This window comes from Microcaecilia unicolor, chromosome 4 (genome assembly GCF_901765095.1).
Source record: "Microcaecilia unicolor chromosome 4, aMicUni1.1, whole genome shotgun sequence".
Classification (NCBI taxonomy): domain Eukaryota; kingdom Metazoa; phylum Chordata; class Amphibia; order Gymnophiona; family Siphonopidae; genus Microcaecilia; species Microcaecilia unicolor.
In genome coordinates this window covers 253,746,938-253,767,224 of record NC_044034.1, presented here as the reverse complement: position 1 = coordinate 253,767,224, position 20,287 = coordinate 253,746,938, and the positions used below count along the sequence as shown (strand labels likewise).

The 20,287-nt window shown below is 42.0% G+C and overlaps 1 protein-coding gene across 1 annotated transcript in view; it reads left to right on the top strand.

Annotated features, from left to right (window-relative positions):
- The first annotated feature begins 356 nt into the window (after positions 1-356).
- TBC1D8 (TBC1 domain family member 8) overlaps positions 357-20,287 on the top strand; it is a 221,215-nt gene continuing 201,284 nt past the window's right edge. Inside the window, 1 exon segment of the mRNA XM_030201431.1 lies at positions 357-1,049. Coding sequence (XP_030057291.1) covers positions 923-1,049 — 127 coding nt within the window. The 5' untranslated portion in view covers positions 357-922.

Genomic DNA, 20,287 nt, shown 5'->3' with positions numbered 1-20,287 from the left:
GCCAAGGATGGGGGCAAGACGTAGGGGCTCAGGAAGTCAGTTATTTCACTATTGATTAATAACTAGGTTACACTAAAAGAGCACGAGTTAGTGGTAAAATAACCACTCCTAACATAGGGAGGTTATCAAGCTGGGCTACCCTTATACTCCATAAACATCAGTATAAAACGAAGCAGTAAACATCAATCTTTGGGATGGGCCGACCTTGGCTTCTTTGCTAGATTAAATAGAAAAGGAAAGAATAGACAGCAGCTGCACAATGCCACAGCTTACCAGCTGTCTTTCAGCAGGTGCAAAGGGAACATGTAAATAGAGAGTTCAGTATCACACATCCAACCAACTTGGAAAGAAAATGAGGCGCGCGAGAGACAGTCAGAACAGAAGAAGGTCCGGGACGGCTGGCGTAAGTAGATGAACAACAGAAAAGGAACGTGACGTGAGTGAAACGGCATACAACAAGGTGGAAGCTGAAGCGGGAATGTACCGCAAGGGGTTGAGCCCAGGTGTCCGCGTGCGCCCAGGAGCGTCTGGAAAGAGGAAACGAGGCGGCGAAAATCCGTGCGCAGCGCCTTAGCACAGCGCCACAGCCGAGCGTGCTGGGAGCAACTGCACTTCCTTCTTGGATGCCGGAACTCACTACTGGAGAAAAACACGGAAACAGGAGTTGATTGCGATAGCTCTGCTTGGGCAGAGCGGTATCAGCAGATGCTGTGCGTTCTCGCTTAGCTTTTTCTATTAGGGAGCAGCGCGCCAGAGGAAAAGGAGAGGGGAATCTACGTTCTGGTTCCTTCCTGCTGAGGATTGTTGCAGGGATTCACCCCTTCCTCCTGGGAAGGAGGTAGGTGGCTTCAAATAACGGCTGAAGTACCTAGGAGAGGGCGCTCCCTATCCCCTGAACCTGCTTTGTACAGCGGGAGCCGAGATGTGGTTGAAGCCTGAAGAAGTATTGCTGAAGAACGCGTTGAAGCTGTGGGTGACCCAGAAATGCAACTCCTACTTCATTCTCCAGCGCCGGAGGGGACATGGAGACGGCGGGGGAAAATTTACGGGTAAGAGCTGCAAGGACGAAACCAGCTGCCGTTAACTGCATGTGTCTGTACGTCCACATTTCCTACCCGCGCGAGGATACCGGAGCGTTGTCGGTTTAACTTCAAACCCCCTCGGAACGCCACTGCTTTTGTGTTAAGGGCCACGTGTGGCTTTCCCTTTAACTCGCCGAATACAGGGGTGAGTTTTGTGTGCTCTGGTTAATTGATGTTTATAGTGGAGTCCATGGACTCCCCTATAAACATTGAGTACAAGCGAACACACCAGTGATCAAGTTGTCAGAGGGGGTTTCTCACGTTTTGCCTTTGTGGTTGCCCGGTGGGGAACGTGTTAGCTTGCAGTGGTGTTATAATTGCTAAGCATTGGGATTTTCACTTTTCTACCCTTGATAGGTATGTATAGAAAAGTGATACCTTTTTATTGGATTAATTTATATTTTCGACTATAAGTTGGTAGCTAAAACCCCCTTCCTCAGGTAAAAAAAGGTAATCGAAAATGTATTGGCAGCCTAATAATGTGTTTTTACCGTAATGTAAAGCTGCCACAATTTTAAATCATGCAAGACCCAAAGTTCTCAAATACAAAATAGGCATCTTCCAGGGCCAGTTAGACGCGTTTTGCTAAATTACCAGGGCCAGTTAGATGCTAAATTAGAAATTGTTACTAAAAATCTACAGGACAAACCACGAAATCTTAAAAACTTATCGCCTTTGACGGTACTATGTAAGCCACACCGAGCCTGCAAATAGGTGGGAAAATGTGGGGTATAAATGCAATAAATAAAATAAATAAAACATCTTTTAGCCTCAGATGATAAATGGAAAAATTAAAGCTCCTTTCAGTTAATGTTTGTTGCTTTGTCTAGCCTATTATAATAAGTACATAATAAGTACATAAGTAGTGCCATACTGGGAAAGACCAAAGGTCCATCTAGCCCAGCATCCTGTCACCGACAGTGGCCAATCCAGGTCAAGGGCACCTGGCACGCTCCCCAAACGTAAAAACATTCCAGACAAGTTATACCTAAAAATGCGGAATTTTTCCAAGTCCATTTAATAGCGGTCTATGGACTTGTCCTTTAGGAATCTATCTAACCCCTTTTTAAACTCCGTCAAGCTAACCGCCCGTACCACGTTCTCCGGCAACGAATTCCAGAGTCTAATTACACATTGGGTGAAGAAAAATTTTCTCCGATTCGTTTTAAATTTACCACACTGTAGCTTCAACTCGTGCCCTCTAGTCCTAGTATTTTTGGATAGCGTGAACAGTCGCTTCACATCCACCCGATCCATTCCACTCATTATTTTATACACTTCTATCATATCTCCCCTCAGCCGTCTCTTCTCCAAGCTGAAAAGCCCTAGCCTTCTCAGCCTCTCTTCATAGGAAAGTCGTCCCATCCCCACTATCATTTTCGTCGCCCTTCGCTGTACCTTTTCCAATTCTACTATATCTTTTTTGAGATACGGAGACCAGTACTGAACACAATACTCCAGGTGCGGTCGCACCATGGAGCGATACAACGGCATTATAACATCCGCACACCTGGACTCCATACCCTTCCTAATAACACCCAACATTCTATTCGTGTTCCTAGCCGCAGCAGCACACTGAGCAGAAGGTTTCAGCGTATCATCGACGACGACACCCAGATCCCTTTCTTGATCCGTAACTCCTAACGCGGAACCTTGCAAGACGTAGCTATAATTCGGGTTCCTCTTACCCACATGCATCACTTTGCACTTGTCAACATTGAACTTCATCTGCCACTTGCACGCCCATTCTCCCAGTCTCGCAAGGTCCTCCTGTAATCGTTCACATTCCTCCTGCGACTTGACGACCCTGAATAATTTTGTGTCATCGGCGAATTTAATTACCTCACTAGTTATTCCCATCTCTAGGTCATTTATAAATACATTAAAAAGCAACGGACCCAGCACAGACCCCTGCGGGACCCCACTAACTACCCTCCTCCACTGAGAATACTGGCCACGCAATCCTACTCTCTGCTTCCTATCTTCCAAACTTATTTGCAAAATAATGAACATCTAACAAAAAGGATAAGGTAGTGTGGTTGCCTTTGAGTCCACCTGAACATTATAGGAATAAACGGTTAATAAATAAAACAAACAAAAGGATTATAAAGTAGTATCTTTTTATTTAGGCACAGTCTCAAGGAGTAACCAAAGTAACTTGTGACCTGGATTGGTCACTATTAGTAACTGGATACTGGGCTAGATGGACCATTGGTCTGACCCAGTATGGCTATTCTGTTCATTAAACAACTGTCCTGTGTGCCAATCCCTTTAGAGGATGCTACCCTTTTGAGTACCATGGGGCGTGCTCAGTAATCCTGTAGTAACTGCCAAATGTGCACACACTAACCGTGCAATAAAATATATTTTTTGAGTGGGCGTTCCTGCGCTAAACTGCATCTGCGTTAGCATGTACTAACTGGTTAGCGCAGTAATACCATCTGAGCGCTTGCCACCTACAAAATGGATGGCAGAAAGTGCTCATGTAGTAATATTTAAAAATGGACATGTGCTAAGGGGCAACAGCACATGGACTTTAGTACAAAAATTGGACATCTTGCGTCTTTGGTAAAAATGGTCTTAATGTATAGGAAAGATCTGCCTAGGGGCATGCTAATACCACTTTTTACCACAGCTTAGTAAAAGAGTCCCTTAGTGACAGAATTAGGGAAACTTGAATATTTTTTGTCTTTAAATGACTGTATAGCCAAAATGGAGGCATCTTTCCTAGGACTTATATGAACTATTCTTGTACGAGAACACTATAAAAAGATTTTTTGCTTGTGACATGAGGCTTGGTGATATTTTACTGGATAATGCATTTTTGACAAACTTTTGAGAGCTATACTTTGATCAAGTTGTTGAAAGTTTCTGTGTTTATCAGAAGTTATTTAAAGGGTATTTACTATGGTGTGCCCTATCAGACAGAAGTAATATGGTGAGAAGACCTTTTATTAACTATTGATATTTTGTACACAAACCTAATAAAGTTGAAAATTCATGTTTCTTAGAATGGTTGAGAATGTAACAGTTTGATTTCTTCATTGTGCTCTTTGGCTCACCAGTATGTCATGCCATAGTCCTGGTTTTGTGTTTCATACTTTTCCTGTTAACCTCTTGTATGCAGTTTAGCACAGGAATGCCCACTCAAAAAATATATTTTATTGCATGGTACGCTGCATACGTCTAGTAGTGCTTTAGAAATAAGTAGTAGTAGTTCTATTAGTGACCGAGTTAAGCACCAGATATGTCCGGAGCCATATGTAATATTTAAATATTGGAAGGGGTTCTATTTAGGTGCTGATATACAACTAGTAGTGTTAGGGGATATGTTGGCCTGAAGTGTAGTCCTTTTTAACTACAGTAGGACACTGATTATCTGGATGTTCAATTATGTGGACTGCTTCTGTTTTTTATTTTTAAATTTTTAAAAATTGTAATCTCTCTGTATTATGAAATGCGTGATATACAGTAAAAAAAAAAAACCCAATATTAACATCAGTTTGATATTTTTTCCCATTATTGAAAACAAAAAATAATGTTCAACATGTACCGCTCAATGTGTGCTCTTCTCATAAAGGAATGCCCAGTCATCTGGATTTTCCATTATCCAGACTGCTGCCGAGGTTGCATAATCGGCATCCTACTGCATTTTGATACCCTGTTGCATAAAGAAAATATATCAGAATTCCTACGTATGTTCATCCAGGGGTGCTATGCCATCACTAATGTTCTCCATGCTCTGCTAGCATTGAGAGGTATTACTGGTGAGGGGGGGGGGGGAATCTGTTCAGCTTGGATGCCGAAAAGGTCTTTGGGTTGCATGGGTTTTTGAGAGATGGGATTGGTGGGACCTTTTTGTGATGAATTTGGACATTGTACGTAGTCCCTGAAGTGCACCCTTACGGATCCTCATTCATTATATCGGGGAACTCAACAGGGATGCCCTCTGGCCTTTTTATTTTGACTCTGGAGCCCCTGGTAATTCAATTATTTGTGGATGCTTCCATTTCTGGCATCTGTTTTCGTGATGCAGAGCAAAAGATACATCTTTTTGCTGATGATATGCTGCTTTTTTGGGTGACCCTGTCTGCACTTTGAAAGGTGTGATGCAAACCATAGATCATTTTGGCACACTTTCTGATCTAAAAATAAATTATAAGTCAGAAATCTTGTGTAAGGGCTCTTTTGATAGAAGATGGTTGCCAATGGTGTTATGATGGGCCCCTGAGTTAAGTATATAGGGATTTATCTCTGTGCTAATGCGAATGTTCTTGATCATTTGGATAATATTAAACTATACAATTGTTGGAAAGTCCCTCATATTCCGTAGTGCAGATGGTGGCCTTTCCTAAGCTCCTTTATCCACTGCAGATGGTTCCTTTCTGGCTTACTTGCAAGGATGAGGGCTAGTTTGACTATACTGCAACAGTTTCTGTGGTGGGATAAAGCAGCTTGGATTAGTCTTGCTAGATTATCACTTCCTCGAATAAAGTGGGCTTGGGTACCCCTAACATTCGCTTATATAATGTAGCCGCACTCATGCGCTGGGTCCACAATGTATATAGTGGCAGCCAAAAGATTTTTCCTTCTAATATCCAGAGTGCCCTGACTAATGCGTGCGACCTTCTGATCTTGCTTCATGGCGGTGGGGTGGGGGGCGCCCAGGTGTGTGTTTTATTGTTGTCCCTCTTCCCAAGGCATGGAATTGGTGGTGGAGTTTTTTGGTGCTGCTCCACAAAATTGTTCCCCCCCCACCTTTTTTTTTTTGGTATTTGGAACCCCGGTTTTGAACCAGGTCTTGGTTTGGAAGTCACGAGGGTGTGTTTGGCTAGGCAACCTCCTCCAGTTAGATTTGGAGATCTTCCCCCTCTTCTGCTCAGATTACTGAAAAATAGAATCTTCCTAAGACGCATTTTTTCTTATATTTGCTGGTGCGCCACTATTTTTATACCTTGCTAGGTAAGCAGGAGAAAGTGAACGACCTCCAGGTTGTGGTGGAGGACGAGGTCTTTCAGGCCTTGCCTTGACAGTTTAACACAGTTTCTAGGTGCTGTAGGGCAGGCAATTTTATATGCCAGACACTGGATGGCGCGGGAGTGGTCTCTGGCCTTGGACATTATAGGGGCTGAATTGATTAAAGTGTGAGTGATGGGTTTTAAACTGCTTGCTAATGCCTATTTCAAGATACACTTTATAAAATAGTTTAGCGTATATTACTAGAGTGTGTGGATGTTGAATTCCACTGTGGATGGATGAATGGTGTCTGTGGTGTAAGGTGGGATGGGGAACTTCTTGAAGTGCCCTCATTTTGATGAACTTTGGCGGAAGATTCTTGTTCTTTTGGGGCAGTTGGTGGGTACCTGTATGGACTGGACTTATGATTTGTTGATGAGGACCATTTTTGGTAGCCCACCACCAAAAAACACATCGTTGTGTGCCGTTTCTTCATTGCATAATCTTATTTTGCAACATTGGACTGATGAGCTACCCCCAATTTATGAAGACTGGTTGCATCAATTACATCAGGTGACCCAGTTTGAATTCTGGTATCTTTCCCATCATGGTGGGCTGTCTATGGCATCCAAGAAGTAGCTGTGGAACAAACTGTTGTCTCTTACATCATCTAGTGTATGGGATCCTGTTGACACTCATTTCTGAGGTGTCTTTGTGGTATGGTATAGTACAGTATCTTGCTGTTCTTTTGCACATCTTAGTTCTTCTTCTTTTTCTTCCCTTGGGGTTTCACTCACCTGGGGAGGGGGGTGGTGTGTGTGTGGTGCTTGCATAGGGAAGTATGCATTTGGACAGCGGGAGGCCTAGGCCTGGTCTCTCTCTCTCTCTCTCTCTCTCAAAGTAACTTTAAAATATCTTTGTTTTGTATCTACTAGTGTTATAAATCAACGGGACAAGTAATGCTTCAGTGAGTCAGTGCTGGAAATATTTTTAAAGTATGTGAAGTAGTTTGCTCTGTAAGTGTGCTTAGTGAAAGGTATTTTTAGCCTGGTTTTATAGGAACAGCGGTGTAGCAGATGGTACTAAATGTCTGTGTGTGACTGAGTTTCTGTGTATATGCTCTGCTTCCCCTTTATATTTAAATGGATGAACCAAACTTTGTGTGAAAATGTCTTGGGTGAACTTCATGACCTATCTGGTTTTCAAAGTCTGGAAGTGGTTTGGGGGAGGGGGCATAGCAGTTGGACTGTTGTCTTGTAGGAAGTGCATGAGAGGTGGGGGGGGGGGGAGTTAAGTGCTTATATCTCCTACACCACTTGATTGATTTGATATCTAGACAGAGGATGAATGAATAAAAATTACAGTGGGTGGGAAAATTTTGGGGCCAAGGTTCAGGTAATGCTACTTGAAGAGCCTGAGGAAAAGGGGGTTTACCTCTCTTATGCTACAGAGAAGTCATGTAAATTTTATTGCCTGGCTTGACCTGGCCTGGAAATATCTGCCACATGGCTGCTCTCTGTCCCCTGCATTTCTTAGTGAAGACAGATGTCAAGGGCAAGTGCAGCAGCTCAGGGTCTCGCTTCTTTCCTTGGACGGTCCTGTTGTGTGGGCACATGAGGGAGAAAAGTTGCCACTGTTCATAATAAATACATGAGGGTTAGATTAGAACCAAGGCTATATAGCAGTGGTGTAGCCAGAAATCCATTTTGGGTGGGTCAGTAGGTAAGAAGGGTAGGCACACATTTTCCTTTTCCCTCCCCCAACACTACTACCCTACCAAATTTAAAATATACTTTAGCTGGTGTGAATCTACAAGCTGTAGCAGCTGAAGATGTCTGGAGCTTGCCATTCCTTCTTAGAAGAGCGTAGCAGTCAGCAGCGGTATTTTGAGCCGCTGATGCCAGCACCAAGGAACATGATTAACGTGCTGCCACTGACTGCTGCACTTTGCTGACAGGGGAACAGTGGGTTTTGGTTATTTTCACATGGTGTGGCTTGGGGATCTCAACTAGCTATACCAATGTTACAGTGCTGCTGAGTGAACCTCAGGTGAAAGTGGACAGGCTTAGGTCATCCCAGGCCTACCTGTAACCCCTTCTTCATGAAATGCCATGATATAAGAGTTGACAATTTTCTCATAGTCAGAAAATGGGAGAAAATGCTTAGTATATTTTGGCCCCTAGTGTAATAACACATTAAAATGTTGGCGATTAAAACTGAATAAGTGATTTAATAATTATCTGGTAAACAATAAAGTTATTGATATAACTGTGGTAGTACACAGTGCAAAAAAAAAAGGTAAAATTATATTAGTGCTCATGTAAGTTGCCGGCCAACACTGAAAACCAAATTTCTCCATTTAGCAGCAGAAAAAAAAAACTCCTGTGGACTTTGCCAACCACTGCTTTGCTCCAGTCAGGTTCTCTCTGGCATGTATAAAAAAAAAAAAGATATAGTTTGTTTTAATCCCATTACCAAAATGTGCACATAGTTTATACAATAAAATACTGCCTACAAATTAATTATAGACTTTGTTCTATAGCCGGATCGGGATTGGATCTTGAAAACTTTCTTTAAACATAGACATGAAGTTTTTTTGAATTGCAAAGTCAAAGTATTTCCTGATATTGCTAGACAAACTCAGAAAAGACGTCAGTCTTTTTTGAAACTTTGTGATCGTGTATTGTGACGGGGGAATTTTCTGGCTTAATTTTCCTTGCAAGTGTGTTGTTAAATTTCAATCAATTAAATCTGTTTTTTTTTAGAGTGATCAATTAGCAAAATTCCTGGACTCCAGACAAGAACCAGCCATAAACTCTCTGGTACTTCCTCCATTAGTATCTACTCCGTGATAGGATAAGCGGGAATATGTTCTATTCATTTTTTCCTATGTTAACCAATTTTTGAATCGTGCCTTGCCTATATTGTGGACTTTAGCAGTAATTATCATTTAATAGATTTTGTTTATTAAATATTTTTTGTATGGTAATACTCCTTTTCTGTACAAGTGTTTCTTGTAAAATTCATTACAATTATAAATAAATTAATTAAAAAAAATACCGCCTATAAAACATTTGACTACTGGTGCCTTTATTCATTTTGTGTATGTTACTTCTCTCATAACTGCACTTTTGTGAACAGGGTGTAAATCCAATATGAATTGGTTAATGATCAAAAGCTCTTACCTGGATAACAGTACCAGCTGTGCAGGTAAGTGCTGCTAAATGTGATATTCAGCAGCATTATCTGGTTAGTGCCTCTGAATATTCTTATAGACCACCTTTGCCTGTGCATATAGTATTGGAGTGGAGACAGGGTGGTCCTGGAACTTAACTGCATAACATGGGATAGATCGTAAACTAATTGACTAGCAGCCTGAATATTACTACTATCCAGATAAGTTCTGGCGCTGACCACCTTCTCTGTATATTCAGTGCTGGCCACAATCTGGATAGTGGTGCTGAATATTTGGATATTTTTTGACCAACGCAGCTGGCATTTAAAGAAAAAAGTTGGCACAGAAATTTCAAATCCCTTTTGATATTGATTTTATTGAAATGTTTACTTACGCTTTTAATCATTCTTTTCCTATATTGGTAGCAAACATTTAACAGTAAACTGAATTCTGCTTAGTTTTTGCAAAATTTCAATTTTAGAAAACATAAGCATTTTAGCAATATAATAACACTCCTACTTTTGTGGCCCTTAAATTATATATATTTACCATTTGCTGGAAGTGTCTAGCCTTTGATCTCTTCCCTTCCAGATCTTTGGGCATTGTGAAACCTGACTAATTTGCTCCTACTTTTGTGCCTTATCAGGCCATTGCTAACATACTGTGTACGAATGTACACAATGTTTCGTTTTTTTTGTAATGACATGAAGAACTTGAATTTTATGTAATCTATTACTTGAATGCCTAAGACATGGATACATACGTAAGTATTGCCATACTGGGAAAGACCAAAGGTCCATCAAGCCCAGCATCCTCTTTCCAACAGTGGCCAATCCAGATCACAAATACGTGGCACGATCCCAAAAAGTACAAAACATTTATACTGCTTATCCCAGAAATAGTGCATTTTCCCCAAGTCCATTTAAAAGTCCCATAGACAGTTATGGACTTTTCCTTCAGGAAACCATCCAGACCTTTTTTAAACTCCGCTAAGCTAACCGCCTTTACCACATTCTCTGGCAACAAATTCCAGAGTTTAATTACACGTTGAGTGAAGAAAAACTTTCTCCGATTCATTTTATATTTACTACATTGTAGCTTCATCACATGCCCCCTAGTCCTAGTATTTTTGGAAAGCGTGAACAGACAATTCACATCTACCCGTTCAATTCCACTCATTATTTTATAGACCTCTATCATATCTCCCATCAGCCGCCTTTTCTCCAAGCTGAAGAGCCCTAGCCGCTTTAGCCTTTTTTTCATAGGGAAGTCATCCCATCCCCTTTATCATTTTCGTCACCCTTCTCTGCACCTTTTCTAATTCCACTATATCTTTTTTTGAGATACGGCGACCAGAATTGAACACAATATTCGAGGTGCGGATCATATTAAATCTTTGATTAAGACTAGATAAAGTACTGAGAAGGGTAAAAGTACTGTGTGTTTAGAGCTGAGAATACTGATAAGCAACTCAAAAACATTTTTCTCCTTGTTGAAACATTTTTAGAGAACTGTATGTAACATAACACAGTACATAATCTTATATGCTGATATGGCCTAAGAGTCTAACAAAAGGAAAGAGACTGGAGTAAACATCTAGGACTACTGTACATAAATAGACATAATAAAATTAATTTTCAAAAATGAGATGAATTGACATTGCATAACACACATTTTCTAAATAACCAGGTTTTAAACTTTTTCTTAAAATCTAAATAGGAATGAGCATTATGAAATAAACCCAAGATGTCTTTCCAGATTTTGGCAAATTGAAACACCCAAGAGGTCTGACAGCTTTTTATCATTTGGAGAGGGGAAACATTTAATTGGAGCTGTGTAACATGTGACTTGTAACTGATTTAGCAAAAACCACATGTTGATATAGATAAGACGGTGCTAGGCCATATAATATTTTGTACAAAAAACAAGCCAACTTGTATTCAGATGCTATAATGCAATTTACTGTGGGGACAGTGGCATGCTGTGGCTCTTCTTCATTATTATTGAGTACAACAGATAATTCTGTCACACTGATAATACTGTCTCTAATGCACACCGCTAAATCGGTCATCTAAATATATAGTACTAGGCTTCATAAGTGGTCAGTGGCTCGGCGTTTAGAGAGGCTAAAGTGTGTGGGACCCAGGTCCTTTGTCTGACAATGTGCAGAAAGGAAGGTCAACAAAATAGTTGCAGGTAATACCTTTTATTACGTTTAGATATTAGATAGGTATCCAATGTCAAAGTGGCAAACAAAATTAAAATGAAATAGTACAAACTTCAGTGTGTATGTGAATATATTTTATTTTCATTTCTGTTTATTGTGAGTCATTTATGAAAGCACAGCATATCAAAAGGAGAACAAAAATATATACAACAAAGTGACATTTGAGGATTATACAAAATATAACTTAAAGACAATAAACTCCTTAAGAGCAGCGGTCACTGCCCAGTGCAAGAGATATACTCACAATTTTTCCCTTCCCCAAACTCCCCCCCCCCCCCCCCCCCCCCAAAAAAACCTCCCACCCTAGATAAGTATGATTCACATCTTACTGTACAGGTATTAATTTACACATATGGAGTTACATATTCATAAGATGGCCTTTCCCCGCTGGAGTTAATGTTTGCCAAAAAGGTGTCCAAACACGGAAAAATGCTAATTCTGTAAACTTTACATCAGACCTTGCCACTCTCCACTCAAACTTCATGTATTCAATCATTTTGCTCCGCCATTGTTGAGGTGTAGGGCTTTTAGGAGAGATCCATTCTTTCAAGATTAATGACTTGGCTATTATTGTCGATCTACTCACAAATCCTTTATATCCCGCCAGATGGGGAGTGGTCAAGGATGGACGTCCAAACAATAGGAGTGGATCCCATCTCCATCTAGAGTGCCACATTGCCGAGATATAGCGTAAGAGATTTGTCCAAAAAGTGACAATTTTTGGGCAGGACCAAAACATATGTCCCAATGTTGCACCCGGGGCCATACACTTGGGGCATGCCCCATCAGGTGATACTCCTACATAAAATGCTCGACGTGGAGACATATGCACCCGCATTGCAAACTTGTAGTCCATCTCCCGATACCCCGCCATTTTTGAAGAGCCCATGATGTGAAGGACAAAGCCTTGCAATATGTTCCTGGATACTAACACTACCAAATCCACGTTCCAAGCTTCCGCCAGTGTTGTATAATTGGGTTCTTGTACTGAGTCTCTGATGTGTCTGTGGTGCATCCTCAATGGAACTTTGATTTGTGCCTGGAGAGAAAAGGCTGATGATAGCTCTTCTTGTACATCTTCTGTTAGCATCTCCCAAGGTAGGCTGTGCACATAATGTCTTAACTGGATATAATGAAAGTAGTCAGAAGAAGGCAACGAGAATTGAATTTGCAACTCTTCAAATGATCGCATCCGTCCTTCTTCCGTTAGAACTTGCAATAAGTATTGTAGACCTTTCCCTTTCCATCTGACGAAGGCTGGATATATGTTTCCAGGTGAGAACTTTGGGTTGCCACATATTGCCAGAAACGGGGTCGTTCTTGCTGAAAACTGATGGTGGCGACAAATCCACTTCCATGTTGCTTTTGCTGTGGGGAAAATGTGTGAAGTGGCCAGGACAGACGGGATTGGTCCCCCTCCCACATGTAGTAAACAACTGAAATGGGTATCTTGAGTAAGCACTGTTTCTATTGTAGTAGCAGAAAAGTCTGATGTTGATTGATACCAATCAGAGATGTCGCATGCTACTAGCTATGGTAAGATGGCGTATGCTCAAAAGACCAAGCCCACCGTGTTCCACCGGGACATGCAGAGTCTTAATAGGAAGACGAGCCCTTTTTCCTCTCCATAGGAAGCATTGTAAATGTTTGTTTAGTTTCTTTTCGTCTTCAAGTCTGAGGAAGAGCGGCAGTGTCTGAAAAAGGTACAGCCATTTCGGCACTACCAAAATATTGTACAACACTATTCTGCCTAACAGTGATAATGGGTAATCTTTCCACATTCGCAGCTTATGACATGTCATTTCCATCAGTGGTGTTACATTGTCATGATACAGCTTCGTCAGATCCTGAGTGATGTATGTACCTAGGTATCTAATTCTGCTCCCAGCCCAAGTTAGAGTGCTCAACTCGTCCGGTCCCTCATCTGTGGGGTATACATTTAAGCCTATTGATTTTTGTACATTTAGCGTGAAACCCGAAATACCCCCAAATACACTAATTAGGTCAAGCAGCTTACCCAGTGTAGTATGTGGCTGAGTGGTAATTATCAAAGGTCATCTGCAAAGGACAGGGCTTTAATTAATTCACCTCCTACTGTTATTCCTGGGATCTCTACTGAGTACTTAATAGCACGCAGGAGGGGTTCTATAGCCAAAATGAATAGTGATGGCGAAAGGGGGCATCCCTGCCTGGTGCCCTTTTGTATACGGAAGGGTTGTGATTGAGCTCCATTAATTAACACAGTTGCTTCAGGGCCCGAGTATAAGGCTCTTACAGCCCCCATGATCCACCCGCCAAATCCCATATTTGTTAACACCGTAAATACATAGTCCCACTCTATCTTATCAAAAGCTTTTTCAGCATCCAGGGAATACAGGCAAGTGGGAAGTTGTTGTTGTTGGCTGGCCGCCATAGCTAATAGTAACCGACGAACATTACCAGCTGCTTGTCTAGTTTTAACAAAACCAACCTGCTCTTTCCCAATCACTCTGGGTAGAATCTTTGACATGCGATTCGCTATGACTTTTGCCAGGATCTTAAGATCAACGTTTATTAATGAAATGGGCCTGTAAGAGTTCGCCTGGGCCTGTAAGAGTTCGCCTGATCCTGTGGGCGACCCGGCTTATGTATTAATGTTATGAATGCCATATTAAAGTGTCGCGGAAATTTGTTCTCTCGGATAATCTGCTCATAAAACTCATACAGTCGGGGGTAAACAGATGTTGGTAACATTTTATAAAACTCCCCTGAGTACCCGTCTGGGCCGGGCGCTGATCCCACAGGGTTAGAGGGTGGTCTAGATCAGCCTGTTCTTGCTCGGTCAAGTGCGGCAGGTGGACTTGGTCTAAAAATGTATTGATCTCTTCTAGGCTCAGTGACCGAGACGGCTCATATAGAGAACTAAAGAAGTTCTGGAAAATCTCGGCCATCTTCTCACTCTTGTTATGAAATCTCCCACTAGGATCTCTAAGAGAAACAATGGGTCTCTGTGGCCCCCAGCCTTGACCAGCCTTGTTAAAAATGCCCCTGATTTATTTCCATAGCATTGAAACCTATATTTTTGGTGTGCCAAAAATCGACAAGCACGTTGATGTAATAAGGAGTTAAGGGCCACCTGAACTGTATGGAGCTGTTCTTTTGTGGATGTGGTGGGGTGCTTAAGATGCTGCAACTTTGCTTTTTTAAGGTCTTTTTCTAATTTCAATATTGCCGCTGCAATTTTTTTGTTATTAGCAGAGACATAGGCTATAATCTCGCCTCGTAACATAACCTTAGCCATCGCCCAGAATAAACCTGGTTGATCTCTATGTTGGTCATTATGTTTAGCATAGTCTTCCCGTTTCTGAGTTAGATACTCCTTAAATTCTTTATTTTGGGAGAGATAAGCCGGAATCGCCACCTCCTCGCCTGCTGGTAAAAAGGAGGTGTCTCCAGATCCACCCACACAAGAGAGTGGTCCGAGACCTCCTCCGGACCAATCTCTGCATTGATGACCCATGGGAAGGTAGTGCGAGTAACTAAAATATAATCCAATCTTGAGAATGTCCCATGGGCACGTGACATATGGGTGTAATCACGCTCCATCGGGTGAAGGCCGCGCCATGCATCAATTAAATTAAGGGTTTGCATAAAGTGGGGAAGTGCATGTGCTTTTGGGCCTCCTCTGTGTGCTGAGCGAGGATTAGAGCAATCCTGTTGCGGGTGTGACACTAAATTGAAATCTCCCATACCATGAGTTGCTTCGATTGATAGGGCATACAAAGATTCATTAGTTTAGTGAAGAATTTGGGATCATATACATTTGGCCCGTATACACCCAGAATCAATAACTCCCTGTCATGTACCCACAGCCGGATCAGGATATAGCGCTCTTTCTGGTCCATTTCAACTACTTCTGATTTTGCTGCTAGTCCTTTCCGCAATAATATGGCCACCCCAGCCTTACGGTCACCCGATGATGAATGGACCTCTCCAACCCACTGGCGTTTTATCTTTGCATGTTCCTCCTCCGATAGCTTAGTTTCCTGCAAGCACCCTATGTCTGTCTTATGCCTGTGTAAAGCTGCTAGGATTTTCGCTCTTTTAACTGGAGTTGAAATACCCCCCACACTCCACGTAGTAAACCGAATTAACTTAACTATTGAGTTTGAGCAGATTATCATGTGCAGATAATGAAAAGTAAATACCCGTCCCCAGCCGCCCAGCCTCACCCGGGGGACCTATTTGTCTGTGTCCCTGTTCCGTGCTTGGAAAAGGCAATTCCATGTGTGTCTCCTGCAAAACCTTTGTCAATAGAATAAAGAGTACAAAAGTCATGTGTCTCAATCCATCTCCCCACCCACAGTACCCTCCCTCCCCATTAACTTATCCCATTCCCTTATTCAAATTATAACTTCCCTTCACTTAACTGTAACTTCTATGGAGATCAACGGTGATGGCCCCCCCTCCCCCACCGTCCAGCACTCAAAAACAACTAATGTCAAAACTATATCTTAACAGCCTGTTCCCACAGACATACTCACTACTCCAACATTTGGTATAACTTGCTCCCTAACTTCTCTTCAGCTGTAATAGTCTTTAGTCCTCATGGTGGGGAGGCCTTGGTTAAGTCCTCTGGCACTTCCTGCGGGTCTCTATAGGTCTGCCATTTCTCTTGATAGTAGACTTTTAAGATCGCGGGGTATATCAAGACAAATCTTTGTTTGGAATGTGCCAAAGCTTTACATACAGGCCCAAAGGCCCGGCGCCGTTCTTGCAACGATGCGAAGAAGTCCTGGAATATTTTAATTGGAGCACCTTCAAATACCAAGGAGTCCCTCTTCTGCTGCATTCCTCTCAGTATTTCCACTTTATGGATGTAATTATGTATTTTGATCATAATTACTCGCGGCCGTTGACCTGGATCTGTCTTACGTCCCACCCGATGGGCTCTCTCAAGGCACAATGGCTCAACGCTATCAGAGAGTGCAAATTCCGATTTGAGCCATTTTTCTAATACTTCAGAGAGGTGCTGTTCCGGAGTGGATTCCGGGAAGCCGACAATCCGGAGGTTGTCCCGTCTCGATCGATTTTCTAGTTCATCCATTATTTGAGAATGTTTCTGCACCAGATCATTTAGCTCCTTCATCCGCGACGTCAGCCCTGCCTCCTCATCCTCTAACGCCGACACCCTTTGTTCCAGCTCGCCGGTTCGTTTTGTAGTATCAGCTAGCAGCGATTCGAGGGAGGTAAGTTGGCTGGAGAGCTGCTGTAATTGGGGCTGCATCGTGGACTTTACTGCTGTTGTGATCTGCAGTAGCTGCGCTTCAGTAAAGTCAAATGAGTGTTTCTCTGGTGCAGGGCTCGCGGCCATTTTGGTTTCGATGGGTCGGGCCTTCTCGTCCTTCTTCCTGCTTTTTGGTGGCATATTCGGCTCGCTGTGGGTAACGAACTGGTCCATATACTCCCGCGAACACTCTTCAAAAAAAAAAAAAAACTTAGAAAATTTACTGCGGTCCCAGAAAAAATCTTTCTAGGGCTGCTTAAAAGGGGTTTTTGCCTTTGATGAAGAGAAGACCAGTTGGTCTGTTAGCTCCAACAGATTGATATTTGATCTGGGAGCTCTTTGAGGCTTTTCCCCACACACTATTGTAATTTTGTAATGAGTGGAAGTTTTTGCATTTAGAATTTGTTCTTATCTCCACACCACCAAATATATTTGTGTAGTGATACGTGACCAGTGATGGATGTGTGTATGTATATATATATATATATATATATATATATATAAGTGCAAGGGGGTCTGGGACCAAAGAAATGCATGCACTTCACCGTTGTGACCCAAAGAAGCTTGACATCTGATAAACGTATGTACAGTATGCAGTCTCTGTTAACTGACAGGCTTACTTGACGTAATCAGTTATAGTCCTCTGTACACTAATGGGTCTGTGAGTTCCATAGACTACGTCTGCCAGATGGTAAAAACTGTCATAGCACTGACATCCAGTGGTCTCCAGATAGGCCCACATGGTGGAGACTCTCCAGCGCTCTTGCAAAAGTGACAGGTGGAGGTTGTTGAATTTCGTCAGCATGTGCCTCGCTGCTCATTTCATCCTCTGTTTCATCATCAGCCGTTGTTGCCTGCGTGTAGGTGCATATCTCCACATCAGTGCTGTCGTCAGCTGTTTGTAGATCATAATCAACAGCTACGTAGCGATGAAACTCCTCTTCAGTAACACCGGCTGGGATGTCAATAACCTGTTCATCTGACACGTTTGCAACAGTTGCATCTGTTTCGTCCCTCTCCACATTCTTAACAAAGCTTGCACGCTTGTAGCAGTTCACAAGGTTGCCTGTGTAACATGATTCCAGGCTTCTTTCTGCATATGTAGGGAATCCAACAGTGATAGATTACGAGCCAGTTCAACAGCACGTTTATCCTTGCCAGTCTGGTCATCCATAACGCTCATCAGACGACATAGCACAAGAGCCTGATAATGTTGTTTGAAATTGGCTATTATGCCCTGATCCATAGGTTGGATCAGAGAGGTAGTGTTTGGTGGCAGGAAGACCACCTTGACGTTAGACAGCCTGACATCATCCCTATGTGCAGCACAATTATCACAAAGCAACAAAATCTGATGCCTTTGTGCCTGCATTCTAGTGTCTAACTTCTTTAGCCACTGCTTCCAAATTTCCCCAGTCATCCATTAATTTGCGTTAGCCTTGTATGACACAGGAAGTCGCTTAACTTTCTTGAAGCAATGGGGCTATTTGCTCTTTCCAATAACGAGGAGTTCCAACTTCTCACTCCCATCCATATTGCAGCAAAGGAGGATCGTCAGTCGGTCCTTTGACGTTTTACCTCCAGGGTCATTCCATGCCGAGTGGTCTAAACCTTCCTACCATCATGTCTCCAATTTTGTTCAAATTTTATCTGTTGCGCGAGTCAGGTGTTAAACGAAGTTTCCCAAAATTTGAGGTCTCTAACTGCAATAGTTGCAGATCTAGACCCCCTTTTCTGAAAGGTTGTCAGTCCATGAGCGTGCGACATTTACCAAAATGCCATTTTTGGGGTCTAATAAAAGCCAAACACATTTATAAGAGTGGCTAAAAAATTCAAATCCTGTACAGTTTTTGATGCTAGTTCCGATGAAATACATTTTAACATTATGGATGCAAAATCCAGTCAGTCAAACAAGTTGACTCAAATTGTGCATCAAAATTGGTCGCGACTCATCGGAACATATTTGGACCAATATTCAGACCGCAACAACTTCCTTGCAAACAAAGATATGGACTTTTGAACAAGCATTATGCTTGTGCTGGACATATTACTGCCAGATTTGCAACTAACCAGCATCTATAACCGCCCTACAGGATCTCTTCAAAGTTGGCACTGTCAGCGCAAATGGTAAAATGTACCAAAGTTCAAAGCCAATTATTAAAAAAGAGTCTGCCTGAATCAGCTTGTGAACAGTATCATCTGAAAGAGAAAATTGTGCTCTACAACACTGATATGTTTTTGTTTTGCAATGCCACCATTAAATAGCCATTTACTCAGGTCAAAGTATGTTATATTTAGTACGCTTGATGCGCTAATGTTTCTTCATTTCTAGGAAATTGAGTCTTAATAGTCGCTTAAAAATATTGATATAATTATTCATTCGTATTTTATTCGTTGATTGTCCAATCGTTTATTGTGCGCTGTTATGGTGGATTGGAAACGTTTGTGAAACGTCAGTTGACAGAAAGATGCTTTCATAAGCTTTTTGCATCCTCATGGTCCCGCTACTTCATTTTATTGGCCGGTAAGATGCGATACTTGCTGGATCCCAGAACAACTTATCTTTGCTGTTATTCCAGCTCCATCAGTGACATCATCTGGTCGGCAATATAGTTTCCCTGAAACCGTTCTCTTGCAGATCAATGATGCTTTCAGAATGATGAAGTAACTGAAGAAGGCAGGCTTGGGAACCTGCAGTGAAGTAACTGAAGAAGGCAGGCTTGGGATCCTGCAGTAAAGATACCCACCCGTGGCTGTTACTGCATGGCTATCGGGCATGGCCCCTATGGCGATGGGGATGCTGGTTTCAATGTGATAACCAGTAATGGCTCAGCCATCATGGGCCAATGCAATACATTGCGCACACAAAATATAACATACTTTGACCTGAGTAAATGGCTACTTAATGGTGGCATTGCAAAACAAAAACATATCAGTGTTGTAGAGCACAATTTCCTCTTTCAGATGATACTGTTCACAAGCTGATTCAGGCAGACTCTTTTTTAATAATTGGCTTTGAACTTTGGTACATTTTACCATTTGCGCTGACAGTGCCAACTTTGAAGAGATCCTGCAGGGCGGTTATAGATGCTGGTTAGTTGCAAATCTGGCAGTATTATGTCCAGCACAAGCATATTGCTTGTTCAAAATTTCAAGTCCATATCTTTGTTTGCATGGAAGTTGATGCGGTCTGAATATTGGTGCAAATATGTTTCGATGAGTCGCGACCAATTTTGATGCACAATTTGAGTCAACTTGTTTGACTGACTGGATTTTGCATCCATAATGTTAAAATGTATTTCATCGGAACTAGCATCAAAAACTGTACAGGATTTGAATTTTTTTAGCCATTCTTATAAATGTGTTTGGCTCTTATTAGACCCCAAAAATGGCATTTTGGTAAATGTCGCGTGCTCATGGACTGACAACCTTTCAGAAAAGGGGGTCTAGATCTGCAACTATTGCAGTTAGAGACCTCAAATTTTGGGAAACTTCGTTTAACACCTGACTCGCGCAACAGATAAAATTTGAACAAAATTGGAGAACATGATGGTGGGAACCTTTTTTTAATTTTAGACCAC